The following is a 27639-nucleotide window of genomic DNA, read 5'->3' as shown; positions in this document are numbered from 1 at the left end:
TCTTGGAGGAGAAATATTGTACAACTTTATCATAATGTTTTACTAACATGACATGGAGGTATTCTCTTGGAACCCTTCCTGTAAATCTGCGAATTATTAAAACATAAAAAAACATTTGTTCAGCTGGGTATGGTTTAAATGTATTTAAACATCAAAATATATGTTGAAATGTTGTTGTACTGGTAGGATGAGATTATCTTGGGGGTTACAGAAGTATTGTCTGACTTCTAAATTGGTGTAATTCTAAGGATACAGAATATTAAATATATACTCTCATACTTATAAATACTTATAAATTTAGCAAACAAACAAAATTATGAATATTTAACAATAACTGTAATAAATGTAAACATAATGGACATTAAAACTTGTGCACTTAAAACTAACTGACAGTTGGAATGGTTACTAGTAAACATTTTTATGTGAATAAAAAATATGTGTTAATTATCAACTTAGTTTGGTTGGTTATTAAATATTGATAATTTTCCTCACCAGTGGCCATCATAAACAATGAAAACATCATTGATGGAAATTTAAGTTGTAAAACATTGTAATGAAACATTTTACACCTTCCTTTTGAAACAAAATGTGAGTAAACCTTTTACTCAAATACTATGATTCATTCTACTGGGTAAAGAAGTCATGCAAAATCAGTCCACTTATTGTTTTTAATTAGTTGTGACTGATTTTAAACAATTCAAACAGTAGTATCCTAATAAAACACTCCTTATTTGATTTTAAAACAATAATCCTGATATAACAGTATCAGTATCTTATCGTTTGTAATTCAGATATGATTTGTACTCAGTAACAACAGATTACAATAGATTGTAAATATCAGTGAGAATTTTGTTACTATTAGAGGAATCGAGTCTTTTAACAATCTAGCGTGTGAAATACCGTTTTTGAATGATTAAATAATTTAAGTTTACTTATATTTTTTTTTTTAGTTGGTGCTTTACTTTTTTTTTTATATAAGAATAATTAAAAAGAGAAATTAGGTTGTTAGATCATGAAAGAGTCATGATGGAAGTAACAAGTTTTTTGATAAAAAAAGTATTATACTAAACAAAAAAAATGTTGCTTCTTTCTAATCTAATATTTCTTAATTATTTATTCTTAAATGTACATTTATTAGTTATTAATATTTTATTTTGATATTACATCTTTGTATTGTGTAAATCAAATTTTTGAATAAATTATTATTATGGTTATTATTAATAAAAACTTGAACTTTGAAAAGATACCCATACTGACTCCAAGGTTAATAAAATGCAAAATGAAACCTAAAAAAGGAGAAAAAATTTAAATAAAAAATTATTTTTAAAAGATTTTTAATTAGAAGTAAATTGAATCTTAAAATGATACAAATTTGTCTTAATAGTTATAAAATATATAATTTTTAGAAAAACTAGTAGTAATGTAAGTATAATTTCTTCTTCATACTTTCAACATCTTAACATTTGTAATTTTTTTTTAATTTTTCAAACCCGTTAATGTAAATAAGTTATTTAATATTAATTCTTCAGTTACTTTGTCCCATGATTATGACTGGATGTGTAAGATTTAAAATAGTTTGTTAGTTGCTTATATTGATGAGTTTTTCTAACATTAGATATTATGACATGAATTGTGATTGCAAAAACAATTTACAATGAAATTTTTTTTTACACTTGTTTTCAAATCTCTGAGTTTGTTTAATGCATCGTCTAGAATCAATCTATTTTCATAAGTGTACTTTAATTTATCACATATTATTTAATCTATAATTTATCAAATTTACCAAATTAATTTTAATTATCTTTAGTTTAATTTATCAACTGTTTGTTACCTTTATCACAACTAGTTGCTGCTGATTTAGTTAATTTCTTCATAAATGTATAAATAATTTTTCATAACGTACATTATATCATAAATACATCCAGATCATGACATTGGAGCATCTCTGTGTTGATTTCTCTGTTACCTTGACTTTAATGTATTGAATTTCTCTTATTCTAACCTTAGTCCTACTGTGCTCAGTTTAAACCATTAATGTTGAAGTGTTAAAAAAAATAAATTTTTTATTTAGTTGGTTTTTATAGTACATAAAATTTAATTTTGCAGTGAAATATTGTTTGTATACTTTTATTTTAAAAAATTTTCACTATAAATTATTAAGACTCACTTAATTTCATTTATATCCAAAACATTTATGTGTATATTTATATTCTTTTAATAACAAAAAAAAGATTTTTTTTAAATAACAAAAGCAATTTTTATGTTTTTGAGTGATTTATAAAAAAAATGTTTTTAACAAAAACTTATCAATATGTACTTTTATTAAGAAAATAATTTTATTGCAAAATGATTATTCAGGTCGTACAAAAATCATGAGGGCGCAGATTTAAAATGTTGTTTTGACTAACAGCTAGCATGAACAGTTACATGAATTTGTAATTTGGACTACATTCTGCTTTCTGTAAGAAAAACATAATAAAATTCTGTAAAGAAAACATAATATTTTATATATTTATTCATTTATTTGTTATTTAATTTTGCACACCATGTAATTTTAGATAAGCTTTCAGAATTTCAGTTTGATGGATTTTGTATGATTTTAATTATGGATATAAGAAGAGTAGAAGTTGTTAAAATGAAATTAAGCTCACTATGGCTTGTTTTGATAAATTAATATTTTTATTTTATGAATAAATATAATTTCAGTAGACAAATTGTAAAACTAATAAAAATAAATAAATTTACGGGTGTAAATAAAAATCTTCAGTAACTCAAGTTTCAATAGATATAAATCAATCCAAAGACAAAAGTTTTCCAAAGACAACATTAAATGTTTTAAATAAATACAATAACTAATTTAACTATTTTAGTATAAGTTCATTTCTGTAAACTTGTTTTATGCTACACAAGTATATTCATATGTATGTATAGTGTATAAATATCTGATTTAGTCAGTATGATTTAGGGTGATATCCTGGATGAAACAGGTAACAAGATGATCCAGTCATTGAATATGCAAAAGCAGCATCTCCACCAGCAGCAACACCAACAGCAATCACAAATACAGACTCAGCAGCAACAACAACAACAACAACAACAACAGCAACAGCAACAGCAGCAGCAGCAGCAGCAGCAGCAACAGCAACAACAGCAACAAAATAAACCAACAGCTGGGACTATAAGTGGGATGTTAGCAGACTTCAGTAGAGCATTAGGTAAGGACATGTAAGTGGGGCCTTTTTCTTTGATTTTACATGACTAATTATAAGAAATAGGATACCTGTATTAAACATGATGTACAGTAATTTTATCATAAATTGCTTCTTATGTTTTGTATTTGAAACATTTTTTCATCTATCCTTCTTTAGTCACATTAGCAGATTGCTGGTCTGATTCTTACTCGGAAAGGCATTGTTGCAGCCAGTTACCTGTTCTGAAATTATTACAAAAACTAAAAAGTTTGGGATTAATAGGAAAATTGTTTTTTTTTACATTTACTATGCAGTTATTAACTATCTCTTCATGTTTCTAGATCATATATTGCCCTGAAATGTTTAGTTCATGACATAAATTCTAGGAGTGGGATTTGAGAGCAGCATCAAGGTATGAGGCAATTAAATATTCTATCAATATTTCCTTAATATCAATATAAAAAATTTAACTGCCAAGTGAACTTTTTGGACAAACTCATCAGATCCCATGGCTGCTTAACCAAAAGTGATTGACAAACTTAATGCCTTCTTAATCTGAAACTTAACTCTGGCTTTAACTTCTTTTTCACTATAGATCCTAACACGATATAAGGTCATTCAAACTAGGTTCCTACAACCTTGTATTTAATTAGTGCTTCAATAGCTACAAAACCATCATAGAATTTTTCAAAAGAGTGTAAATAGTTTCTCATTCTTGTCCAACTTTTTCAATGCTTCATTGTTTATATATGGTATTCTATTAGCTTTTCTTAATAACAATGTTGCTAGTCGACTAATAACCAAATTTGAATTTTAGTCTTAGAATATGCTTCAATTTGGCTGTTCTAGAGAAACAATTTATCCTTCTGTGGATAATAGTTCAACCTAATCTGAATTTTTCAGCTTCAAAAAATTTTATTTTCTTAAATTTTTAATATGTAAATATACTAATAATATTCTATATGAATATCACTAGGTACTTTAGACACCATCTTTTCAACTATACAACTTCTTCAGGCCATGATGTAAGCAGATGAAAGAAAGACCCAAACCTCAGTTTTACCTATGTACAAACAAGTCATGAACTCAATGTATAACAAAATTAAAAAATATTAAATCTGTAATCATGCTAAAGCTAACAAAAATTAGTTATTAAATGAACTAACACAACACAAATCACACATAATAATCAGTATAATCATTTGGAAAAGTTTTCTTAGTCACTTCTCACTGTCATCTATCAAGGACAACAAAAACAATGCCATCGGGGCCCAAGTAAGACTGTAAGTTTTATCTCTTAAAATTTGTTGGTTTCACAACCCATATAACATCTCAGGGAGTAACATCCTGGAAATTGAAGAGGATATATTAAATTGTCGTTGAGCTAAACCATATTTAATAAACTGGTTCGTATATATAACAAAATTAAAGAATGCAAGATTCAGTTATATTGCGTGAATTTGTCATTTATTAGTGGATAATGACATAGCAATCAGTAGTACTTAGAATTTATTGAAAAAATTATACTACAATTCAGAACAATTCGCAATATAATATGACTTGTATACAAGAGTTAGACTAGCAATCCAACCCACCTGAAAAAGAAACAAAATGACAGTTCAAAAGATCTACTATACAAACATGTAGAAATTGAGTTGTAAGAAAGTAATTTATTTACAAATCATTATCTCATGTCATTACAGAAACACAGAACTCTACTAAAATATGTGCTATTAAAAATTATGTAATATTAAGCATTATTGCTGTATTATTGAATTTAAATGATATAATACATAATTATATAATGCATAATTCACTAGTACAGGGCTGGCTCTAAGAGAAAACTTATTACAACTACTGTGAATACAGTTTCTCAGAAAAAATATGTAAGTGCTGTATTTTTTTTTTTTTTAATTTACTTCAATACAAAGATAACAGATCTTTGAAAAGATATTAACATTCATTTATTATTACAAATATCATTAAAATATTAATATTTTTTAATTATAAAGAAATTTTCCTAACCCTTTCTAAGTAATGTAGAGAGATTTCCAACAAAATCCTTGCACATCTTTAATTTATATAGATAACACACGGGAAAACAGCAAACTGCAGACATATGGAAAGGAACAGAGAATGAAATCAAAGTGTAGAGGAAAAATGAGATGAAAAGATGAATAGAAGAAACAAGATTAAGAAAATAAAAGGAGAGTAATGGGGGGAAAGACAGAAGTCAGATACTCATTTAGTTGATATATCTATCTAACCAGTTGTATCCAGGGCAATAAGCATATAAATAAAGTTGTGATCTTAGTTTTTATTCAGATAATCTATTGTTTGTAATTACAATCACTATTCTAATTTTTTATTTTATTTTTTTATTGCATACACTAATAATTTTTTTTATTTGGGAATGGTTAAAATTGTTCGTATAGAATATATTAATTCTTCATTACTGAGTCTATTTTTAAATTTGTATAAAAATACATTTTGTGCACTTTCATAACATGTTGAATATCGTTAGGAATCTGCACTCCTCAGCTGTGTATACCCAATAAGGTATGAGCAATACCACAGTTCCACAGCCAAGTTTTAATGTTATTCATTCTATCTCTTTTGCCTATTTGTATTGTTTTGTATCTTTCTTATGAATTTAATATGAAACACAAAGTAGTAACCAACTTATTCGTTTGCTGGTGTCATCTCTTGAGTGTTATTAGAAACAGTTATTGTGATTACTTTCCAGATAATAACAGGCAGTTTTAGTGTACAACTAATCTTTGCAAATTTTTAGTTTTTTCCAACTAAAAAAAAAAAATAGGAAATGAAAATGTAGAAGGTGCACATATCACTACACAGCTTCTACTGCAACTCAGGATCGTGCAAGAACCAAATATGTTTAAGTAACAATAATTTTCATAAAAATATTAATTAAAAGTAAAAAAATTATAAAAAAATACAGCAAAAATGAACAAAAATTAAAAAATTAGGTGAACAAATAAGATAGTTTTTTTAACCGATTACCACCAATCTTACAGCATGTGATTAATTCATTTATTACTGGTATATCATGAGAATCATTGATGATCACATACATTTTATTTTTTTATGTTAATTTTAAATTTTAATCATTTTTTTTTTATCTTCAGTCACTTGACTGGTTTCATGCAGCTCTACAAGATTCCCTATCTAGTGCCAGTCATTTCATTTCAGTATACACCCTACATCCTACACCCCTAAAAATTTGTTTTACATATTCCAAACGTTGCCTGCCTGCACAATTTTTCCCATCTACATTTCCCTCTAATATTAAAGCGACTATTCCAGGATGCCTTAATATGTGGCCTATAAGTCTGTCTCTTCTTTTAACTATATTTTTCCAAATGCTACTCTAATAATCCAGATTTCACTTTCATATAAAGCTACACTCCAAACATATACTTTCAAAAATGTTTTCCTGATATTTAAATTAATTTTTGATGTAAACAAATTATATTTTTGACTGAAAGCTAATTTTCCCTGTGCTATATGGCATTTTATGCTGCTCCTGCTTCATCCATCTCTAGTAACTCTACTTCCCAAATAACAAAATTCTTCTACCTCCATAAACTTTTCTCTTCCTCTTTTTATATTCAGTGGTCCATCTACATTACTTCTATTGCATTCGTTTTGTTCTTGTTTATTTTCATGCGGTAGTTCTTATGTAGGACTTTATCAATGCCATTAACTATTTCTTCTAAGTCTTTTTTACTCTCGGCAAGAATTACTATATTATCAGCAAATCATAACATCTTTATCTTTTCACCTTGCACTGTTACTCTGAATCTAAATTGTCTTTTAACATCATTAATTGCTAGTTCTATAAAAAGATTAAAAAGTAACGGGATAGGGAACATCCTTGTCAGACTCTTTTTTATTACTGCTTCTTTCTTATGTTCTTTAATTATTACTGTTGCAGTTTGGTTCCTGTAAATGTTAGTAATTCTTCTTCTATCTCTATATTGAACCCTAAATTTTTTAAAATGCTGAACATTTTATTCTGGTCTACGTTATCAAATGCCTTTCTAAGTCTATAAATGCCAAGTATGTTGGCTTGTTTTTCTTTAATCTTCCTGCTACTATTAATCTGTGCACTAAAATTGCTTCCCTTGTCTCTATACTTTTCCTGAAAACAAATTGGTCTTCTCCTAACACTTCTTCCACTCTCCTTTCAATTCTTCTCTATAGAATTCTAGTTAAGATTTTTGATGCATGACTAGTTAAGCTAATTGTTCTGTATTCATCACATTCATTTGCTCCTGCTTTCTTTGGTATCAAGGCAGTAACACTCTTTTTGAAGTCTGACAGAACTTCCCCTTTTTTATAAATATTACAAACCAGTTTGTATAATCTATCTATCGCTTTCTCACCTGCACTGTGGAGTAATTTTCCAGGTATCCTGCCTATTCCAGGAGACTTTCTGCCATTCAAATCTCTTAATGCTCTCTTAAATTCAGATCTCAGTATTGTATCTCCCTTTTCATCCTCTTCTACTTCTATAACACCAGTTTTCTAATTCATTTCCTCCATGTAACTCTTCAATATATTCCACCCACCTATCAATCTTTTCTTTTGTATTATAAATCAGTTTAACATCTTTGTTTAACACATTATTAGATTTTAATTTATGTACCACAAAATTCTCCTTAACTTTCCTGTATGCTCCGTCTATTTTACCAATGTTCATTTCTCTTTCCACTTCTGAACACTTTTCTTTAATCCACTCTTCTTTCGCTAATTTGCACTTCCTGTTTATAGTATTTCTTAATTGTCAATAGTTTCTTTAACCTTCTTCATCACTAGCATTCTTATACTTTCTGTGTTCATCCATCAGCTCCAATATATCCTTTGATATCCAAGGTTTTCTACCAGTTCTCTTTGTTCTGCCTAAGTTCACTTCTGCTGACTTAAGAATTTCCTTTTTAACATTCTCCCATTCTTCTTCTATAACTTCTACCTTACCTGTTTTACTGAGACCTCTTGTGATGTCCTTCTCAAGAATCTTCTTTACCTCCTCTTCCTCAAGCTTCTCTAAATTCTACTGATTAATCTGACACCTTTTCTTCAGGTTTTTAAACCCCAATCTACATTCATTATCACTAAATTATGGTCCCTACCAATGTCTGCTCCAGAATAAGCTTTGCAGTTGATGAGTTGATTTCTAAATCTTTGTTTAACCATGATGTAATCTATCTCATACCTTGCACTATCACCTGGCTTTTTCCATGTGTATATTCTACTATGATTTTTAAACTGGGTGTTGGCAATTACTAAACTATACTTCATACAAAACTCAATGAGTCGGTTCCCTCTTTCATTCCTTTTGCCCAGTACATATTCTCTCACAATATTTCCTTCCGTGCGTTTTCCAATGCTTGCGTTCCAGTCTCCAACTATTATTAAATTTTCATCCCCTTTTACGTGTTTAACTGCTTTGTCAATTTTTTTGTATACACCCTCTACCTCATCATCATCATGGGCACTTGTAGGCATATAGAGGATAACAATTGTTGTAGGCTTAGGTGTTTTTCATTTTATCCTTATTACAATGATTCTATTGCTAAGCCTTCTGAAATACTCTACTCTCTTCCCTATCTTCTTGTTCATTATGAAACCTACTCCTGCTTGCCCTTTATTTGAAGCTGAGTTAATCATTCTAAAATCACCTGACCACAAGTCGTTTTCTTCTTCCCACCAAACCTCTTTTCCTGTTTAGCCTCTGGTAACTACCGTTTAGATAATACTTCAGAGGATGAATGAGGATGATATGTATGAGTGTAAATGGGGTGTAGTCTTGTACATTCTCAGTTCAACCATTCTTGAGATGTGTGGTTAATTGAAACCCAACCACCAAAGAACACCGGTAAAAATAACTGGGTTTACTAGGATTTGAATGCTGGAACTCTCGACTTCCAAATCAGCTAATTTGGGAAGACGCGTTCACCACTAGACCAACCCGGTGGTTCCCACCAAACCTCACTAATTCTTATTATATCTACATTTAATCTATCCATTTCCCTCTTTAAGTTTTCTAACCTACCAACCTTTTTTAGACTTCTAACATTCCACTCTCCAACTCGTACAATGTTATTTTTTAATTTTCTGGTGACCCCTTCCTTAGTAATCCCCACCCAGAGATCCGAACCGGGGACTAGTTTATCTCCAAAATATTTTACCAAGGAAGGTCTATCTTTGTTACATGAAAAATCCAGAGAGCTACATTCTATTGGAAAAAAACAGCTGTAGTTTTCCATTGCTTTCAGCTGCACAGTACTTAGAAGATTAAGTGATGCTGATATGGCCGTTTAAGTCATCCTGACCTACGCCCTTAACAACTACTGAAAGAGCTGCTGCCCTCTTTCAGGAATCATTCCTTAGTCTGGCTCTCAACAGATACCTCTCCGACATTGTTGCATCTTTGATTCAGCCACTTTGTATCACTGAGCACTCAAGCCCGATCACTATCGGCAAGGTCTCATGATTCATAGAGATAGATTTTAATCATATATTCGTAAAATATAATAATCTTCAAACAATATTTAGAATTTTCTTTTAGCCAATGGGGAATGCCTACTTACCTGTAGCAGCCAACACATTAACTTAGTACATTATGGCTGTGTCTGGGTTTATTTTAGAAAATATGTAAAATGATACGTATATTTTATTCAATAAAAATATAAATTAGAGAGAATGTTTAACTAATAATGAATTAAAAGGAAATTTCCTTCAGTTACTTATACATAGTTCTTGTACCAATTTTTTTGAGGGTAATTTTCTTAGGTCCATGATTGGTAAAAAAAATTTTTATATTCATGATTTTATTTAGAACTACATAATGAGACTATACCATCTAGTCCATTAGTAGAAAGAGAAAGTATAACAGTGCACTATGGATCTTACTGGAAACATTGAAAAGAATTCAAGTTGTTTCAATAATTATGTAGTACTTATTGCAATTTTTTTAAGAAATAAACAGCAATGCTGTTGTAAAAAGCACTATTCCCTTACCCAACCACAGATTGTCTAGGGGAAAAGAGCTCGATACAGAGAACTTTTCTCTGTACAAATTTAATAGCTTATTTATAATTTATTATATTTTTTTTTGTATTATTGATTTCTTTCACAATCTGTTTTATTGATTCAATTTATTTTTTTTATAATTTAAAACTAATAATAATTTTTTTATCAATTTTGACTGTATTTGAAAAAAAGTTTAATTAACTTTTAATATGGACAAAACGGAATGTTCCAAGGTTCTTGTGTTACAATGAAAAGGAGTTAAATTAAATTAATAATTTACATACTGTTTACATAGGTCACTGTTTTCATAGGTGAAACAACAGAGTTGTTTTTTATTTAAAAATGTTAAAACCAAGATCAAATTTGACAATAATACCCTAAAAATATTTTATAAATTTCAAAAAAAAAAGGTGATTAATTTATATGGAAAAAACTGAAGTAATTTAGGTAAAATGTAATAGTTTTTAAAACCAACAGTAAAGAATAAAACAAGATTAATAGTGTAGTTCTGAAACCATGTTCGTCATTCATGGTTGCTTTAATATAATTTCAAAACGTTCTCAGTAAATGTTTAACATTATGGTAAGTAACTATCATCATGGTCCCATCTTGATGATCTCATATTTTACACCTTACCTTGGATTTAATACAATTTCTTTGTGTTTCTATTGGAAAAGAAATTTTGTTTCATTTTGTTAGCAATTTCTGTGAACAATTGTAGTGTTTTATGAAATCACTTTTGGATTTTTTATTGCCTTAGGTTTTTATTAATTTAGACATCTAGATACATAGTCAAATCACATGATGTTGGTGGCCAACTGACATTACCAATTCATGAAATTATCGAATTGCCTAACTTTTGATGCAATAACTGAATTTTTTCAGCGGCTGAATGGCATGTGGCACCATCCTGTTGAAACCAGATCTCATTCAAATCAAAATTTTTCAAATTTGCAAACAAAAAAAATCACTAATCATAGAATGATAGCATTCACCATTTACTGTAACAGCATCACCTTGCTCTTTAAAAAAAAAAATGGGCCTAATGATGCTACCAGCCCATAATCCACACCAAACAATGATTTTTTTTCAGATGTTAATGGTTGCTGTTGAATCAATCGTGGATTGGAATCATCCCAAACACAACAATTTTGCTTGTTTTCAAAGCCATCAAGCTAAAAATGTACCTCATATGAAAAGATGATTTTTTATGAAAATTTGGATCCATTTCAAGCTTCTCTAGAGTCCAATCAGCAAACCATCTACGCAAATAATGAGCCTGTGGCTTTAATTCTTGAGTTAGTTGAGTCTTATATGAGTGCAGACCAAGGTCTTGACACAAAATTCATCATGTTGTTGAAGAAAGTCCAAATTCTTATAAACAATGTGAAACTGACAAAATTTTGATTTTCAGAAACACTTGCACTACAGCAATACAGCAATACAGTAGCAATATTCTCTTGATTCATGCATTTCTTTTGTGAATTGGTATTTCAAATCAAGTAGAGAAAATTCTCTTTGAATTTTTTAACCAAATGATGAATTGTGCTTTTGTTTGGTTAATTACGCACACCATAAATATTGTGAAGAGCACAATACATAGCTGTAATCAGTCCCATATTTTGATAATAAATTTCTGTGATTTGTAAACCTTGCTGAGGCATATAACATTCCATGATGATTTGTCATAAACTACTGAAAACAAATGACACTTAACAATTTTTTTTTAAATCATCATTTATCTGTCAATTTTTTGTGCTCAGTTTGAAAGACTACTCATACTGAATGAGACAATTCAAAATCGAATTCCTAATCTATTTACTTGTACCATTATTATTTAGAAAATGTGGAATGGAACGTTAAATAATTATTTTTTATATTAACAATTAACTATTCCCCAGAAAAGTAGTTGTCCCTTTGATTTTGTACAGTTTGATTTTATACATATTTTATTATTATTTGGTGACAAACATATCATATAATAAACAGCATGAATGAACTATGCTAAACAATTATTAAAATAAAATGTAAAAGAACCATATTAAAAAACCACTCAAGAACCATATTAAAAAAAAATCATTAATTCATTTCAGTATAAATTTATTTATTAATTCATTAATGATATAAAGTTTTACTTAATTTTTATAAAGTTCTTGATTATTTCTCTTGGTAATTTTATTTCATTTTTTTATCGAAATTTTGTGTAACAATTTTATTATCAAATAGAAATGTCTAATGAAAAATATAAAAAAAGATAAGTAATAGCAAAGTAGAATTTCACATACTCTGCCTGCACAAAGGGGTTGCAAAGAGGGTGAACTTATAACTCTCCCCACCTTACAGCTTCAGTTGTTTAAAGTAGCGAAAAGAGTGAAATAGATATTGATTATAATTATTCTTTTAAGTGAATTTTAACACCCCATCAAGATTTTAATAATAGACAGAACAAGGTGGATAATTGAATGACCATATTCAATTGCATGATCAGTTAAAAAAAAAAATAATAATTCTCCATCAATAAAAATTCCATAAAAGATGAAATTCTATACAATATGTTATACCTCTATGCAGTAGGTAAAAATATATACATCTTTGCTTGCTTATTTACATCTCTATATTTGCTTAAAAGTAAAGAATGAATATTTACTGAACCCCACTTTTTTTTATAAAAACATATTTTACTTTCACCAAAGAAACCTAATGGATAACTAATTAATTTTAGTAGCGGTTCCAAAGAATTTATACTTCAGCATTTTTTTATATTTTCTTGTATACAAAAATGTTATTAAATATATCAAAATAAATAATGATGACAGATAGAGTAGTTAATTGTTTATATTTGCTCAAAAAATGTTATCATTAATACTTCATTATGTTCCTTCCTTTATACAAAAAATGCAGATTATTCTTTCTTTTTGCTTGTTCAAAAAATATGGCCCATACCAATGATAAACTTAACATAGTTGAATGTTGTAGAAATTAGTTATAGCATATAACTAAGTTAGACTTTCTGCTAACTAAGATAGAGTTTCTTCAAAGAAGTCATGATTCACAATATTCATCATTTTATAAAACATTGATGACTCATATATAGTTCATTTGAGTGATATAATAGTAGTAAGAGGCCTTACTTAACCTGATATGTTCTTAGCTCTTAGCTGTTAGTCAGTCCATTCTTTTGCAACCCTCAGATAGAAACAAGCCCACATATAAAGTTTACTATCCCTCTAAAAATTATCAGCGACCTCATTCAATAACAGGTGTCAAACCATCATGGTTGACCAACCTTAGGGGAAAACTTCACGAGATCTGGATATTTTACCATCTAGCCTGTTAACTTGGACAAAAGACAATAGGACAGATTAATTTATTTATCGTAAAGAAACATGAAAATTTATATTTCATCATCTCTCAACACTTTTATGAGAAACTCTTAAATTACTCCAAAGGAGTATGATAACTACCTTTAGATCTGTTATCTTATCAAACCTAATAAAATATTATTAAAGATACTTAAGATCCAAGTCTATCTAAAAGTTTTTTCTTAAATTTCATTTGAATACATGTACTTTCATTGTACTTCAACCACTGGCATCCCATTAACAGAACTGTTTCATATTGAGATCTGAATTAGTCTCAGGATCATGTTGTGAATTGAATAACATCTGTTACTAAACGACGGTTGGACTTATAAATTGCTGTGATTGTGAATGGTTATTTATTATGAGACATTATATTAAAATAACCATGGGTAGAATGAATTGTTGTGTATCCATTATAGTGAATGTCTATTTCAAAAAAAAATTTACTTGTTGCTTACATAAAATTGAATCACCATAATTCAAAGTGTAATTGTATTCACAAGGTGTAATGAAGCTTAAGTACTGTATTTAAAAAAAATGCTGATTACATATTTAATCAGCTCTGAATAACATCATTGAAATTATCAGAAAAACAAAAGGCAATGCTCTAACATTACTAGAATGTCAAAAATATGTATGTTAATAAAAAGAGGAACACATTAACAAAAATTCATTAATTGCTTACTAAGTAGTAAGCAGTACAAGTAGCACTTGTCAAAAAAGTGAAATCTGTTTTATAATTTCTTATTAATTCTAAGGTATGTAATCTTTAAAAAATGTGTAAAAACTTAAAATAATTTTATGAATATTTTCAGGTCTTGGAGGCAATTCTCCATCCCGTCCTTCACCCACAGATGATCAAAATAAAATGATGGATTCTGAACAAAATCCTAGTAATACCATGATGCAACAGTATAATAATACAGATGAATTTCTGCAACAAAGTAATAAAGACAATATGATGCAAACACATATGTTTCAAAGAACAGGTACAAATCAGGTTCAACAGCAATCGCAGACAATAATGCAAAACCAGCAGCAATTTAGAGTTAATGAACAAGGTTTACAACAAGTTGGACTCGCTACAGGTCAAAGCAATATGCAGCAGTTTGATCAGCAGTTTCAACAACAGCTGCAATTAGATAATAAACAGTTACATCAACTCAATCAGCAACAACACCAATTACAGTTAAGAATGCAACAAAATCTTCCCCTACAACAACAACAAAAATTACAAGAGCAATTGCAACAACAACAACAATTACAATCACAACAACAAATTAGTATGTTGGTACAACAACAACAACAACAATTTATGCTGCAGCAACAGGAATTACAAAGGCAACTCACACAAACAGAAACAGAAAAGCAAAGGCATCAACAGCAACAATCTCAGTTTGGTTTGCAGAAATTGACTGAATACCACCCAACATTTGCACAAAACCTTACTCCACAACAACAACAAATGTATCAACAACACATGCAATTACAACACCATGCACAACACCTCAAGAAAATCAGGAGATCCCTACCACATTCTTCAACAGGTTCATTGGATGCCAGTACTACATCTCAATTGACTCAAAAACAGGTTTGTAACTAAATAAATGCTGTGTATGTAATTCACTAAAATCTTCATATTTGTGTTAAATTAAATTATAGAAAAATATTTTAGAAAAGTCAAAAGTTCCATTTTATGTTAAAATATGCTTTATAATTAATTTTATTAGTATCTCCATCAGGACCATCATGTATAACAATCGTGATTTACTTATAAAACTTTTGAAAGTATTTTATTACATTCTTGAAACAGTTTCATTCAAAATCACTGAAAATTATATTTAAATAAAAATGTATAAATGAACATTAAATTGCACATTTTAAATACATAATTTAAAACTTTATACAAAATTAAGCTGCTCAAAAATTAAAAAGAGCCTTCTAATATGTTGTAAGAAAATATTCAATCTCTTTTCTTTTGGTTAAAATAAATATTAAAGTCATCATTAATCAACACAGTAGACTTAATATGATTACAAACTACTGTGAGACTAGAGGTTGTAACCAACCCCTCAGAACTCCTGGGATGGATAAGGTTGTTCAACCTATACCTGCTTAATAGATAAACATAACGGAAATGGTTACAGACATTGATTATAGTATCTTCTTTTAATAAGAATATCTGGAAGATACTCCCAGATGGCTGTTTAATTTCTGAAGGTAAAGCAATTTTTGATCCAACATTTATTTAAACTCATTAACACAAAATCATTGATCAGAATCTGTTCACCACTCTTGTAAGAGTAAAACAACCCCAATCGCCTGAGAAATTGTGAGCAGGTTGGATGTCAGTGCCTGGAAGTAGCCTAGAGCTTTATTTTGGGTGGGGTTGCTCATCTTATACTGTTGTTTCACTACCAGTAAATTGCCCTTTCACAGCTAACTCCTTTTCCTTATCAGTTTCACCCAGTTTTTCTCAGTTCCCTTATCAGTTTTCCTTTTCCCTTCTTTCCTATCATCAGTTCTTTAGGTATAGGTCTGTCTTTGATAAACCTTCAGGCTGAGGATACCAAGATTTATAGAACCAGTGCATCCTCGGTGTTACAAAATAGTATTTTGGAGGGTAACTGAAAATCAAATGTACTGATCACAATTTTGAATTTAATGGGACATACCTGCACTTTAAACTATTTTAAATTAGACTTAAAGATATTTGCAAGTTTGTTTAATCAGTAAATATTTAATTCTACTAGATTTGGTTTGTATAAGACTCATTGCAATATGGATAATTTTTTTGAAAATCTGTTTAATCTACTGTATTATAATTTAATGGACAATGCAACAGGGAGGGAAATTCATAAAATAAAACACCTGCTTATAGCTCTGGATAAAGTATATATTTTATAGTCTTATCTTGTAGCACACTATTGTGAGTAGATAAGTACTTTTTTTATCAGCTTTCTAATGGGCAGTTATATTACCGTATCAGTTGGCAATGCCAAGTAATAAACCAGAGGTTTTGTGAATTAAACTTTATATGAATTTAATTGTTTATACAACACTTCTATGTATCTGCATATCTTCTTAATGGACTAACAAAATATGTATTATACATTATGTCTTTCAGTACTATTCTACAATTAGAATTTAATTACTAATTATGCAACATTTATGGTTATTTTCAGAAACACTGTGTATTAATTGTATTACATATAATTTGATTTATTAGGTATTTTTAATAATTGTTTTTTATGTAGACACTTTATTACTGTCTACTTTTAAAATTATTCTAATACATGTAACATGTATAGTCGTGAAATAGTTGCAAATTATAATTTATTAATCATCAATTTGACTAAATAAAAAATATCATATTAGCGTAGCAAATAAGTTGACTTTATGTGACAAATAAAGATTTCATTTATTGAAATAATTTTGATAGTGTGTGGAATACAATAAAATTAACTCATAAACACATGCACGTGTATACACACACATATATATATGCAGAAAAAGTAACTACCATTTTTATAAGACTATCCCTTCTCTAGCATACTACTCAGAAAAACAATAATTTGTCATCTAGGTGAACATTAAAGTTTGTCATACAATACATTTTATTAGCAATTAATACTAAATATCATAATAAATGTTATCTTTTTTAAGCATCACTTGAGCAGTGGAAAAAATGTTATACTTTAAAGTAAATTACACAAAGAGAACTTGTAATTTAACTCAAGATGTTTATTTAAACATCTTTTCTAGAGAGTTCTATAATGTTTCTTAGATTCATCTTATGCCGTATAATGTAAAAGTTAACACCTGCTTTTGAACAGAAAAAGTTACAGAACAACTATCCATACTGGCTAAATTGTAATAATATAAGTTGTTTGGTTCTGCCTCCTAGACACCATTTGTTGTAAGGTCCTAATTAACAAGACATCCTTACCTGGCAGATCAAGGATGCATTACGGTTTCATGTACATTGTCACTTTACAATGATTAATAATGTCTTACTAATTCCAGGTAAATAAACCTACTTTAGGTATCTCATAGCCAGACCATTGTACTGTTCATTCAGTTAAAAAAAATCACTAAAGAAATTATTATTTCAAAATTTTAATATTTTTAAATGTTTGATGATAATTTTGAACATAATTAATGCCTACTGATGTTTTTGTGGTATGATACTGGATATTTTTAAATAACACCACAACAGTCTAAAAAATTTTATATAAGTAAAATAAAATTTTTATCTGTTAATGAAACTTCCAAATTAAACATAATAACAAAATATAACTGAAAGTATACAATATTTCTTTTTAATTTATGTTAATTACAATAATATATTTTCAGCTATCTCCATTAGATAATTGACCACTTTTGGATCTAAATAAAACCTAGCTTTCTGAATAAACAGGAACATGCTTTCAGAGAATATTTCCTGAAATTTTATTCACCTCCATTCTCTGTGGTGAGTAAAAACTGAAATAGAAAAAAAAAGTTGATTAAAAACTTAAAAAACATCTCCAGCAAAATATCTTTAACTTTAGGAAATAAGTCATTTAAATTGTTTTTTAATAATAATGTTCATATTTTGTTTAAAGATTTGTAAGAATTATTATGCTACAGAATTTTATAATGTAGTAATAATTGAATCTTCTTGCTCTACATATTATGTGTGTTGATCTATTGTGTATTGTTCCAGTCAACAATTCTTCCAGTTAATATTCATGATATAGATAATACAATCATTGTTTGATGTTCATGGATTTAGTATCCGGTTACAGATGAATTCTTTTAATAATATGCATTGTTTGCATACTGTTAGATAAAAATATCAGGCTGCACATAATTTCTACTATCTAGCTTTATTAATCAGATAGGATTTCTTCACTTTTTTTTTAGAAATTATCAGTATTATTATATGATTCTTTCTTCCTTACTTAATTTAAATTATAGATGTAAGTAAATAGGAAACATAATAAACATTTCACAAGCAGTAATACTTTTCAGAGATTTATTTAACATTTTTACGAATTTTATAACACAGAAATACTACATTTAATTAAGTCATTATAAAATAAACTAAAAATTAGTTTACACAAAATACTGTGTTGAAATTTATCTAATCAGTTAAAATATTACAAAGCAATTAATTACACTAGGGAACAAAAAATAATTTTTTGTCTCAGGAAGAAGAATATGTGATTCTGATAGTATTTCTTCTCCTGAATTCAAATATGATATCGGGTTTTCCCCATCGCACAAAGTTTCTAAGAGACATGCATTCATAATTTCAAACATTTTAGTACTTTCTGCATTCTTAACTACATAATATTCAAACATCTGACTCACCTAGGAAGTAAGAAATGATGACTTTTTGTTATATTTCGCCTGTGGAGCATCTCTCTTGATGGTTCAGCAATAATCGGCCAGCACATTAGGATTCAATTTCCCTTGATATCTCTTTTCACTAGCTGAAATCTCCTGATGAAAGTGTTCCCTGTCCTCATCGCTCACTGCACCAAGATTTTCCAGGAAGAAATCTAGCTTCAAGTACAGGAAGTGTACTTTTAAGGACATATTACACCCAAATTTTTATAAGATGTTATAAGATTGTTGACAATATCACGGTAATTTTCCGCCTTTCGATTTCCCAAAAAACTCTGAGTAACTTTTTGAAATGCTTGTCAAGCTGCTTTTCATCATGCTTTAGTGATCGTATTTGTGGACCACAAATATTCCTTCTTTAATTTTTGCATCAAATTTTAGGAAACTTCTGTTTTAAGTACTTGAAACCAGGAGTATTGTTCATGGCCTGGATGAAATTCTTCATTAATCCTAGTTTGATATGTAACAAGGTAGATACAAATTTTTAGGATTACACAATGGGTCATGTTTCACATTTTTCTGTTCATGAATGAGTGATTCGCGTTTACGCCATATTTTTCTAATGAAATGGTATTTTCTGTTCCTACTATCCCATTTACACAAAAAACAACAGTACTTTATGTAGCCAAGTTGCAGACTAAGAATAAGTGCAATTACCTTCAAATTGCCACAGATATTCCATTCATACACTGCTTATTGAAGTTTTTCCAATATAAATTTAAAGTTTTCATGTTTCTTTCATACTAGCAGGGTGAGCCATAGGTACCGATGGGAATTTATTGCCATTATGCAGAAGCACAGCTTTTAAACTAACTTTATAGTAATCAATGAACAAGCACCATTCTGTTGGGGTATGTTCATTACAAAGTGTCTCCATAAGAGAAGAAATGTCATTACAAAACACTAAGCCATTTTCTTCAGATAAATAGTCTTTAAATTCAAAATGATGATTACAATAAGTACATATCTTTGTATTCTTTTGAAGAAGATTCCATCCTTTTAGCCGGGAAGCAAGCATTTCAGACTGTTTTTTTGGATAACTTTAAATCTTAAATAAGATCGTTAAAATTTTCTTGAGTCAGTAAATGAGGCTCAGATGACTGCTTGTTCAAAAGTTGTAGCATCAGAATCTGTTTCTTTTTCTTTCTTAGTTCCATCAGACTCTGAGCTCTCTTCATCTAATTTCACATGTTCTGAGGCTTTGGTATGGGTAATTCTTTGCAGCATGGAACTGGTCTCATTGCAGATTGCAAGTTAGGGTACACCACTGTATCATTATCCCTTTAATGTTGACATAATCCCTTTTATGTTTGTTAAGCAGAAATAACAGTCAGAAGAGTGATGTTTGGGTTCCCTCCAAATCATAGGGATATCAAATGGCATGTGGTGTGTGCTACTTTTCCATGCAGTGAGAAGCCAAGAACATGATAAACAACAGATATGTGTAGCCCAGGCCTTTTTTTGGTTCCTGACTTTACACCCAAAATAAAGTTCATAACACTTTTTTACTAATGGAGTAAGGTTTTGCCTTTGGGACTTGAGCATCATTTCACCCCATACATAACAAAAATTGTTAGGATAATTTAAACAAACTCTAGGCATTTTGTAACTAACGACTAATTAAAAGAAATAAAGTTATAAATATGTAATACACAATAACTCAGAAACACAAAGCACTCACAATGACATGCTTACTGGTTCACTAATATCTCATAACTGGCATCATTCTGATGAAGATGTGCTACACTAGATCAGTTTGTACATGTCTATACACGTCTGAACCTGCACAACAGTAGCAATGCTACTCTTTGAGTTAGCTCAATAGGTTCCAATATTTACAATGCTTTAGGAGCTTTTGCTTGACAATGGATTAAAAAATGTTTTAAAATATTTAAAAAAATTAAAATAACAAAAAAACTGTGGGTGATGGGGAAATTCTGAATACATATTTGAAAACAGGATAAAAACTGCATTAAGTACACCTATTGGTACTTCTGAGACAAAAATCATGTTGACCAATGCTATTAATGTAACTCACAAAGTTTTATTAAATTTACCTGATTTAAATGCAAACCTGATAAAAATGACTGAAATCACAGGACTCAAGTTATTGTAGAATCAATCATTTTAAAAGCTATTTTTGTTTATATACCTTTTGCTCTGTGTGTGTGTTCATTTATTCTTTTAAAATTTGTCACAAGGGAAAATTATGTGGTGTGAAATTCACATGATCTACCCAACCATTGTGTCACTTCTCATCAAACAATCCATTCTATAAAATTAACACTAAAGAAATATTTAACCGAAGTATTATGGTGCCTCCATCTTCTTTCCAAACAAAAGATGCATTTTTCAAACAAGACCTTTTATCAACTCAGCCGTAACAACATCCTGGACCATTTCTAAACAAGTTTTTACAGTTGCTGTATTTTCAAAGAAATAAGGACCTCTTACCCCATTGAGCCAAATTCCACCATGTTAATTCTTTCTGATCAATTTAATGACACTTTCTACCACTGCAATAGAAATCATTGTGTTGGCTGCCATATCAATCTAATTTAAATATAGCCTTATTTTGAGTATTTTCACAATATCTGTTTTATGAAATCATCATTTCCTTTACGCTGAATTAAATATTACTCTCAAAATTCTTCAGATTGATCTGAATCATATTCAAGAACTCATATAAGCTATAGTTTATATGCTCTTAAATTTAATTATTTTAGAATTTTACAGTTACCGTTAGCACTCATTTAAAATTCTAGAGCTCCTTTTTTAGTAGATTTAGTTAACTTTATATAACTGCTTCATCTACAAGTTGTAAATTTTCTTTGCTAAAATATTATGTAACTGCTGGTTCATGCATTTAATGACAAATCATTCCCAAAGAATTATTAATTTGATTTTTCTTTTATTGTTTCATGGTATTCATAATATTGTAATTCTGGTTGCATAGAGAAATTAAACAGAATTAAGTGAACATACAGTACTTTAAGGTGATATTCTAGAAAATCTGTTTATGTCCCTTGCATTTCATTCAGCATTATTAAATGTAGCATTTGTTTCACTAAACAAATTCTGTTTAAACTAGAGAAAAATATAACTGGAACTCATTTTTAACTACACTGTGTTTTATTACACAATCTTTTTGTCTGAGCTTCCAGACTCTTTATTACTGCATTGGGTATGCATCTCCTACTCCACTTCTCTATTAGGTACAATTAGTGTCTATATTTGTATCAGTTTACACACATTCTCCTGCTTCATTGTATTTATACATACTCTTCCATTTCACTCACCAACAGAACAAATTTATACCATTTTCTACATGACTGATTACTCTGAAATTCAGGAGTGGACTTACAGTATGACATAATCCTTTAACTCTGTGAATGGAAGAGTCCTTTCCAACCTTTTAAAATGTTATCTTTTTTTTAGAGCAGAAAAAACATCTTGTTTTATTTATATCTTGTGCTATTGCCTGCAGTAGGACACCGAAATCTTATATATCTTTATTTCTTTATTAATCTTTTTACTAAAAAAAATACTCTATTTTCAATTACTTAATTGCCCTTGGTGGGGCCAGAAGGATAACTAACTAATATAATAGTAATATATAACTAGTATTAATTTCTGGCTTCAGCTTGATATTCTTTCATTAGTCACCATTTCCTGTCTTGCAAGTAGAAGTTTGTATAACAATTACCCATAATAAAAAATTTAACAGAATCAATTATGTTAATTTGTGTTTTTTTTTATTTATAAACGTGCAAAAATATGTTTAAACAAAATAGAATACCTAATATATTAATATGATGTACAGAGTGTTCTACTTAAAAGAGGCCCCATCACTTAGTTTAGTTTGTAAATAATAGTTTATTGGCAAACACAATAATTTACCAAAGGTGTTGAAAATGATGTCCATCTACTTCTATGCACTTGTCAATACGATTGACCATGCTCCTGGATACTCTTGATAGTTGTACCATTCTATTATCTGGGTGGCATTGGGTATGTTTGTCTTCAATTCCTGCAGGGTGTATTGATTTCTTCTATAAACAATTTTTTTTAAATATCCCCACAGAAAGAAGTCTGGACTAGTCAGATCAAGGGATTTTGGTGGCCACAACTTTTAGAAATGATTCTTCCACCGAAAAAATCCTGTAGCATCTCAATAGTAAATCAAGCTGTATGGCAATTGGCACTTTCTGTTGCAACCACCAGTCATACTTATCCTCTTGTAGTAAGCCTATGAACTGTTGGATAATTTTTGGTAGATGGCAGCATCCATAGTTTTTAAAAAAAATGACAGTCTTTTTATTCGTCACCTCAGAACCCTACATCTACACCTCTATTTTTTGTGGGTGTAGGGGAGATTCAAAGAAAATGTGTGGGTTTTCAGTACCCCAGGTCCGGTACTTGACTACTAACATACCCACCAAAATGAAACCACACTTCATCTGTGAAAAACACTAGATCTAGAATGCCAATGTTGCCTCTAATAGAATTCTTCAATCATTGAATGTAATGAACCCTTTTAGCATAATTATCATTAGTTAGCTCATGGAAAACCTGCATTTGATACTGATAATATTTCAACATTCTCGTCTCACTGCAGTGTGGGCTGAACCTAGTGAAATGTTCTTTTCCCGGCTTAGTCTGGTATACTTCTGTTCTAACACCGAACCATTTTCACAGAAATTTTTTAACTAACTTTTGAATAACACTTTACTGGTGCTTCCTTTTCAAATTTCTTCCTGATCTTTCAGCAAAACACAACATGAGATTTCAACTGTAAATAAGTTTCCAATATGAATACATGATGTTCAACAGTTAACTGAATTTTAACAAACAACACACAATTACACAACCCTGTTCAAAAGCCATCGCTCAACACAGATTGGCAATACTCAAATCTGCAGGCAATAAACAATCCTCACTCCAACTCGTCATACTAACATCTTCCACGTTATTTTATCCATCTCACACCAATATATGCATTTAAAAAAAATATGCATTTAGTACAAACAAATGATGGGGCCTCTTTGAAGTTGAATACTCTGTAGTAAGAGATGATGGATACATGAAATATACAAAATATCTATATTAATTTTCATTTCAGTTGCAGAAGAAGGATGTGAATGTTAATTTAGCTGCTCTAGGAGGACAGATGACAAGTGGTCAGTATAATGTTCTACTAAATAATCAGTATGTTGGGACTGCTGCCCAGGCTGGAAGACTTACTACAGCACCAACCAATCCTCAAGCAATCTTATGTAGTGGTGTAATCTCGTCTAATCTTATTCCTACTGCTCATTCAGTTGTGCCTAATGGTTTGTAACCACATACCATAAAATTTTATAGCTTTTTGTTATATATGGAATAATCTTTATTAAGATACGTATTTTAATTCTATTCATCTTGTATTAATTTTTTAAGTATGTTTTCAGATCAAAATATTCAATCAACGTAAATTTTAAGATGTCTCAGTTCAGTTCTTATTTATTATGTTTTGTTTTAAAATTCTATTTTCTCAGAATCTTTTTTTATAATCTACAGAAATTGTTATTTAATGCCCTATATCTGAAATATCTTTAAAAAATAAGAAAAGAAATTAAAAACAATTCACTCTCTAAATATGTGGAATTATTATTTTTTTTTTTTTTTTTTTTTTTTTTTTTTAGAAAATCTTGTAAGAGTTATTAAGCAGCTCTTTCATTAGTGTACCGCACATGTACAAAGTATTTTCTACTGATGAAAAAGCTGCATCCAGAATCATATTTAATTTCTTTTTCTTTTAAACAAAAAGAAGATTTCAATTTTATTTCGGTCAACACTCAATATTTATTTATAATTCTCAAATTTATACCTCTAGCATACTCTTAATCCATAGAAAATAACTTTATTTCATTATTATTGCTTTTTATTACATTCCTTGCCTTGCCCATCCTTTGTAATTTTCCCCCTGAGGTAGCAAGATTCTACCTGTATTACTCTACCTTTATCTACAACTTCCATTTTATCATTTTTCACTTATATGAAAAATTTTCACAACTTATTTTTCACTATTACTTTCATCGTAAGTTATGTAATAAAGTAATCTATTTGATTAATGATGGGATGAGCAGATTTTGTTCAAGACTAAGACAGATCAATTAAGTTTTAATATCAGTTCCTCGATACTGTTTCCTACCCATCATTCTGTTGTTAGATTCTAATTAACAACACATCCTGATCCAGTAACTCAGTGAAATTTTACAAGAAATCATATGAATTGATCACTTCATATAAGTTAATACATTTCCTAAATAAGAAAACCTAATACATCTCTTATATATTATAATTTCATTTTTTATAGTTATGTATAGTGATATTTTATTTACTTCTTTTTCAGTAACACCAATGGGTACTCCACAAAGCACACCAGTTGGTACCCCTAGAGGTCCCAGAGATACTGGTGGAGACTCATCAGACACATTAAGTGAAACTGACTCACAAAAATCGCTCAGAATGAGGCGGAAGTTACCATCTATACCCCCTGACCAGGAAGCAGCACCACTACCAACCAGTAAGAAGAGAGACCATAAAGCAGCAAAAACAGCCCAGGATCGATTTAGGTATGCAGTATTTTTGTTTTAAAAGTTTGCCATCAGTGATTTATCTTCTATTTGTAATTCAGTTAAACATTGTTTTCTTCAGTACATACCAGTAGATTAATTGTTACATAGAAAGAAAGAACTTTGGTGTAGCAGAGTACCACAGTGTTACAAAATTCAAAGAACAGGATTATGAATTTGCACCACATGCTGTTGCTGCCCCATTTTTATCTTTGTGTTGGACCAACAACAATACTGATGAAGGAGTTGCAAAATAGCTCTGAAAAGATCTTCAGGAAGTACATTTCAATTTATAAAGAAAGTGAGTCATTTTTTAAATATGTTTTTTTAAAAAGTTAAACCACATTTCATTATAATAATCAATGAATTTATTTCTGTAGCGATTGTACAGTTAATAAATTTATTAAATGTTGATTCATTACACACCTACCCATTTTCTACATAAAATATTCAATTGCCAGTTGAACTGTCTTCATAACTGTAATACAAGGAATATTACTGTAGTACTTAAAATGATGGTATAAACCTTTATTTTCAGCTAAAATTTACAAAACATGATTTTCAGTTATATGTTGATTATTTAATTTTTAGTGCATAAAATTAATTTTAATTTTTTAGTGAAATTATAATTGTTATAATTTAAAATTGAGATTCTACCCATGTGATCCTAATTTTAATTAACTGAAGAGCAAATGAACCATTTTGTCCATTAGTTGCTTATTTGCACTTTTAGTTGTGATTTTATTAGACTATTAGTTGTGCAATATTTATGAGATATAAAATTACCATTTGCAAGACAGAAGTTCTAGACTTTTATTCCTAATAGACCATAATAAACTCCATGAAAACTAGCTGAAGCAAAAGCTTCACAGAATTTAACAATAAACCCAATCGGTTTCCATTGGTAAATAGAAAAATAAATATTTTATTCATATCAATGTACAATTATGACAGATCACGTCAGGAATGGATGTGTCTACTACTCTGCAGATAAAAAGGTAACTAATTCAGATATTTTTTATAAATATTTTTGAAAGATCTACAGAATAACATCGATTTTGTTAAAAAATATATATATGTTTAATAAATTGATCTAGAAACATCCTTTAAATGGTTCAATAATTTATTGAAAATGACAACAGAAGCATAACTTCAGCCCTTTCTCATAGGTCAAAGTATTTTATCTTAGAAGTGAAAAGTTTGGAATCCTATATGAAAAAAAGTTTTTGTTTGGTTTGATAGAGGTGTTAATTTTTTTTTAGAAATAAACTACATCTTTCTTTTTTTATCATAATAGCTCATTTATAATGTGCAGCAATAGATGAGTAGAATTTATTTATATAATTTTATTACATTTATGTTATTATATTTTCCAAGGACTAAATTAGAAAGTAGCTTGTTTCTTCCTTATGGTTTCTTCTTTTCACGGAAGTGTATACTAGGAATATTTTGAATAAGTGACAAATAGTTTGTGAAACAACACAATTCAACAAGATTAGATTGAATGTTCAAATCAATGAATTTGCTTCCATATTACATAACATAAGATATGAACGTATGCTAAGATATTATTATGTTGATTTTTAACAAATAATTATATTAGATGTTGATCACTTTTTTAAATAATAATGCAGTTAAAGAATAAACTTGAAATAAATTTGTTTATTAGTAAAATGTAATTATCGCAGTTGCAGTTCTAGATATTTTACTAAATATTTTGTACAATTATATTTTTAAAAATTATTCATTGCAACTTAGATAACATGAGTAAAACAATAGTGTTGGTTTTTGTGTCACAGATCCTACTCACCTCTTCGTCAGTATGCAGGTGATGGAACATATGGTACACAATCAAGTTTCAGTACAAATTTAGCTCTTCAACGACCAAGTGCTAGTGAAACAAACTTACGAAAAATTGCTCTAGGTGTAGAACCAGTTCCTAGACCAGGATCTGCCTTAGGATTACTACAAGGTAATATGAAATTTTATTTAGCTTTTATCTGAATTGAATTCTAT

The 27639-nt window shown here is 29.3% G+C and overlaps 1 protein-coding gene across 1 annotated transcript in view; it reads left to right on the top strand.

Annotated features, from left to right (window-relative positions):
• LOC142322658 (uncharacterized) overlaps positions 1-27639 on the top strand; it is a 440476-nt gene that overhangs the window by 332833 nt on the left and 80004 nt on the right. Inside the window, exons 10-14 of the mRNA XM_075361734.1 lie at positions 3122-3215; positions 14428-15203; positions 24129-24339; positions 25401-25623; positions 27423-27595. Of these exons, the coding sequence (XP_075217849.1) occupies positions 3122-3215; positions 14428-15203; positions 24129-24339; positions 25401-25623; positions 27423-27595 (1477 nt within the window). The remainder of the gene's footprint in view (positions 1-3121; positions 3216-14427; positions 15204-24128; positions 24340-25400; positions 25624-27422; positions 27596-27639) is intronic.

The sequence above is a fragment of the Lycorma delicatula genome, chromosome 4 (genome assembly GCF_047948215.1).
Source record: "Lycorma delicatula isolate Av1 chromosome 4, ASM4794821v1, whole genome shotgun sequence".
Taxonomy (NCBI): domain Eukaryota; kingdom Metazoa; phylum Arthropoda; class Insecta; order Hemiptera; family Fulgoridae; genus Lycorma; species Lycorma delicatula.
This window is presented reverse-complemented; position numbering and strand designations above follow the sequence as displayed.